At 46.8% G+C, this 4,501-nt stretch overlaps 1 protein-coding gene across 1 annotated transcript in view; it reads left to right on the top strand.

The window, feature by feature from the left end:
• Positions 1 to 82, top strand: part of Tbx5 (T-box 5) — a 47,159-nt gene extending 47,077 nt beyond the window's left edge. Inside the window, exon 8 of the mRNA XM_026788552.1 lies at positions 1 to 82. This exon is cut by the window's left edge and continues 493 nt beyond it. Coding sequence (XP_026644353.1) covers positions 1 to 82 — 82 coding nt within the window.
• Positions 83 to 4,501: the final 4,419 nt, after the last annotated feature.

Raw genomic sequence — 4,501 nt, forward strand, 5'->3', positions numbered from 1 at the left:
CGTGCCCAGGACCCTGTCCCCACACCAGTATCACTCGGTACACGGCGTTGGCATGGTGCCAGAGTGGAGTGAGAATAGTTAAAGGCAGACTTTTGCCAGAGAGGGAGGGGCAAGAGAGAGAGAGGAGAGGAAAAGAGAGAGAGAGATGAGGGACAGTAGCAATGAGAACCCCACAGATGAGAAACTCATGTGACCTCTTGTCACCTCTGTTCCTGAGGCTCCACGGCCACTGATCTGATCAGTGAAGTCACCATTCCGAAACTGTGGCTGTTGTTTTTTTGCTTCAAAACCTACAAAACAGGAAAAGAGACTAGTCCCACCCCCACAACCTCCATCAGCCAGGTGCACCCGCAGCGCCCCAGCCGGGTTCCCCGATTGTTTCTTTTGGGTTCTAGAACACACTGCCTCATTGAGTGTTTGACCCCGGCGCACAGTGAGAGACATTCTGTGTCTTGGTGTTAATGTTGACTTTGTTATATAATAAATAATAATATATTTTTTTCTTTGAATTTTCTTACTGGGACCCAGTCCCTTAATGGAGGGAGAGCAGAGACAAATATGTCTCAAAACAATTCCTTTTGGGGCTTCCCTCCAATAAATGAGCTAAGATGTACATTCAGACACCGTCCTCTAATGAAAATACCTACCTCCGTCACGTGAGATGTCTACGAAGGTCCCAGAGGTACCTGCTAGCTTTTGGATTGGGTTTTGCTTTTTTTTTTCCTATTTCGGTTTTGACCTGCCCTCCCCAGCTTCATGGCATTCAAAGTTGCCTTCTACTGAGCGGATGGAGTCAGGACGTCGGACTTCATCTGCCGACTTGCCTTTCAGCGTCTTTCCCCCAGCTCCAGGTCTCTCCATCTGTGGCTAGAACGGGGCCTATGACTTCTCGGCTGGAAATCTTGCTTCCACAAACTGAAAGAGCCCTGGTGATAGAGGGGAACAGAACTGGGATTCAGATCAAGGGGACAAGCACCCCGTTTCCAAGATGTAGGGGAGGGGAAAAAAAGCGAGAATAAGCATACTTCATGGTTAAAAAGCAAAGCAAAGAAGACAACCAGGAAGTCAGCCCCAGGCTGGCTCAAACTGCCCCTGTGGCGAACAGGAGGCACACAAAGCTAACTGGCTCCAAGTGCTGAAGGAGAGGAAGCCATATAACTGGTGCCTCCGCCTGCAAGAAACTGCCCCAGGACCAATCACCTGGGACACAAACCACACGCATCAAAAGTCGAAAAACAGTATTAAAAAAAGTGTGTAAGTACTACATTATTGTAGGGTTTCTCAGATGTAATATTTTACTGGTACTATTTATTTATAAATAGGAATTCTAATTTAGTAACAGGAAACCCAGCCTGGGGGCTGACCAAGACCTTTTAATTTTATTGGTACTCAAAACTACGTTTGTGTTTTTTCCTCTCTCTCTTGCTTTTGAATGTGTTTCCCTTTCTTGGTCTTTTTTTTTTTTTAAGGGTTTGTGTTTTTTCTTTCTTTTCTTCTCTTTCTTTCTTTCTTTCTTTCTTTCTTTCTTTCTTTCTTTCTTTCTTTCTTTTAACTGACCCTAATAAACAGAACAGGGTAATCTGTGTGGTTGAGGATGCGGAAATCAGTGAGCGAGTGAGTGTGTTTGCACGTGAGTGTCCTATGCGATTTTTGTCTTTTTGTGTCTCTAAGGGGGGGTGGGTGAGAATCAAGTAACCGTTCCTTACATTTGTGTGCCCATTAATGCCTAATAAATACCATGTGCTTAAGAGAATACAGAAGACGTGGACACCCGTGTTTTTTTTTTTTATTTGTTTCTCTGTTTTCTGCGGACTGAATAAGGGGATGGCTGTTGGGCAGAGGGAGCAAGGAGGCTTGTGGCTGACTTTTGCCTGCTATGTGTTCTGTCCTGCTGACCTTCAGGAGTATTTCAGACCCACGGCTCCCAAGCAGGGTGGAGTGGAATACATTATTCATAGGATTAGAATCTTGGGGTGTGATGTGTTTAAAACTGAATTTACCTGGGCAATAGAACCAAGGACCTTCAGGAATCCAGTCTGACTGTCTGACAGAAACAAGTTAAGGGAGGAAGGGGTTGATTTCTGTTCAGGGTTCTGGAAGGTTCTGTCCATGCTTGTCTGGCTCCATTGACTGGAGCAAAATGTTGTGGAGGTGGGAGTTCTACAGTTCACGGGGGACAGGAAGCCCCCTAGTGACCCACTACCTCTGACTGGCCACAGCTTCTCAAGACGGCAAGCCCACCAGGAGCAAATACTCAAAATAGAAGTGGGTTTCACAATCAAACCATAACACAAGCTGGTCTCAAAGTGGGTATATCCTACAGTAGCTACTGCCTTGGCCTGGGTTTTCTGAGGTGTCTTTTCCTGAACTATTTTTAGGTCAGCTATGTTGAGTGGTTCTCCATCCAAGCAACTTATGAGCCAGTGATGATGATGATGATGATGATGATGATGATGATGATGATGATGATGATGATTGTTTTGTATGAGCTAGGGTCTGTCTATTATGTAGTTCTGACTGTCCTGGAACTCTTTTTATAGATACTAGGCTGGCTTGTAATTCACAGAGATCCTCCTGTCTCTGCCTCCTGAGTTCTGGGATTAAGTACACACACCACCACCACCACCACCCTGCTGAACCAGTATTTTTTTTCTTTAAAGTCAGAAATTTCAGATTTGTACATCTGTCACTCATGACAGATGGAGCAAGCAGCAGATTGGCCTAGAAGTAGTACTGGCTGAGGACGGGGAGTTGTGAAAGTGGCTGGTCTGTGACCAGCTTCCACCTCCAGCCAGCATCCATATTTTGTACTTCAATCATGGCTACTGTGGAGTTTTTCATTGAACCGGCAGGGCTTGGGTGTAATACCCAAACGCTCACATCTTCTCACTGTGTGTCTGTCAAGAGGTACAAAGGTCATTGTTACATTATTAATCGGTGTAGGTAGGGAACGCTCCCTCTGACCTAGACTGACTGTCAGTACTGGGGATGCTGGGACAAACGAGGTGGTGGGAACTCAGTCCTCCTGGGTGCTTGTAGGTTAATGAGGGGAAAGGTCCATAATCTTACGAATGCAAATGGTCCCCACAGGCTCATAGGGGTGGCACTGTTGGGAGTTGTGGCCTTGCTGGAGTAGGTGTGTCACTGCGGTTGAACTTCGGGGTTTTAGAAGCCCAAGCCGGGTCCAGTGTTCTCTCTCCTGCTGCTTCCAGATCTGGGTGTGGAATTCTCAGCTCCTTCTCCAGCACCGTGTCTGCTTGCGTGTCCACCATGTCTCCCACCTTGAGGAGAATGGACTAAGCCTCTGAGCTGTAAGCCAGTCCCAGTGAAATGTTTATCAGAGTTGCTGTGGTCATGGTGTCTCTGCACAGCGACAGAATTCTCAGACTCCGTGGATGGACTGTCATGTTGGGGAATCGTGAGGACCTAGTTCACAGTGTCAGTGAGGGGTAGGACAAGGGGACTGAATAGGGTCTGTGGTGGTGTGTGTGAATGTGTGAATGTATGTGTGAGGTGTGTGAAAAGATGTGTGTGCATGTGTGTGTGTGCGTGAGTGTATATGTGGTGTGTGCGAAAGTGTGTGTGTATGTGTACGAAGTGTGTGAATTTGAACATGTATATATATATATGTGTGTGGTGTGAACATGGTGAACATGTATGTGTGTGTAGAGTGTGAACGTATGTGTATGTATGTATGTTTGTATGCGTGTAGTGTACATGTACCTCTGTGTGTAAGAGAGAGTGGTTTGTGTGTATGGCATTTGAGCTGTGTCTAGTGATAAATAGGAGCAAACAATTGGCAGAATCAACATTTCAATAGAAAGACAGCAGTGGGAGGCTGAGAAGCAGGTGGATAATGGTAGCCATGTATGCGACATGCATTTGTCCTATAGGCAGACACACAGTAAGACCGCCTTGTCTGTGGTAGAGATCCTCGCTTGTGACAACGCTGGCCTGATCAGTGACAGAGCGGGCAACAGCACCAGCTGGCCAGCTGTTAATCACAGAATGTCCTGTCTCAGAGACAAAGGAGATGCCTGGATATTTATGTCTCCACTTCCCCACGCAGCTATTTGGTCCTCTTGGTGCAGGGAGCCCGTCGTCCTGGACTCAGCTCTATTTTCCTTGTTAACAAACATACTACTCACACTCTATCACACACAGACAAACACAGTGCATACACTCATATACACTCACATCTTCCCACACACTCCCACACACTCATCCCTTCACACCCCACATACAAGCACCCCTTCACACCCCTCACACAGACCCACATACACTCACACCCCTTCACACCCCTCACACACACTCCCAGATACTCACACCACTTCACACTCCCTCACACACATACACACACTCACACCCCTTCACACCCTTCAAATGCACTCCCACATACTCATACCCCTTTACCCCTCACACACACTCACACATACACTCACACCCCTTCACACCCCTCACACACACTCTCACATACACTCACACCCCTTCACACCCCTCA

Source organism: Microtus ochrogaster, chromosome 2 (genome assembly GCF_000317375.1).
Source record: "Microtus ochrogaster isolate Prairie Vole_2 chromosome 2, MicOch1.0, whole genome shotgun sequence".
Taxonomy (NCBI): domain Eukaryota; kingdom Metazoa; phylum Chordata; class Mammalia; order Rodentia; family Cricetidae; genus Microtus; species Microtus ochrogaster.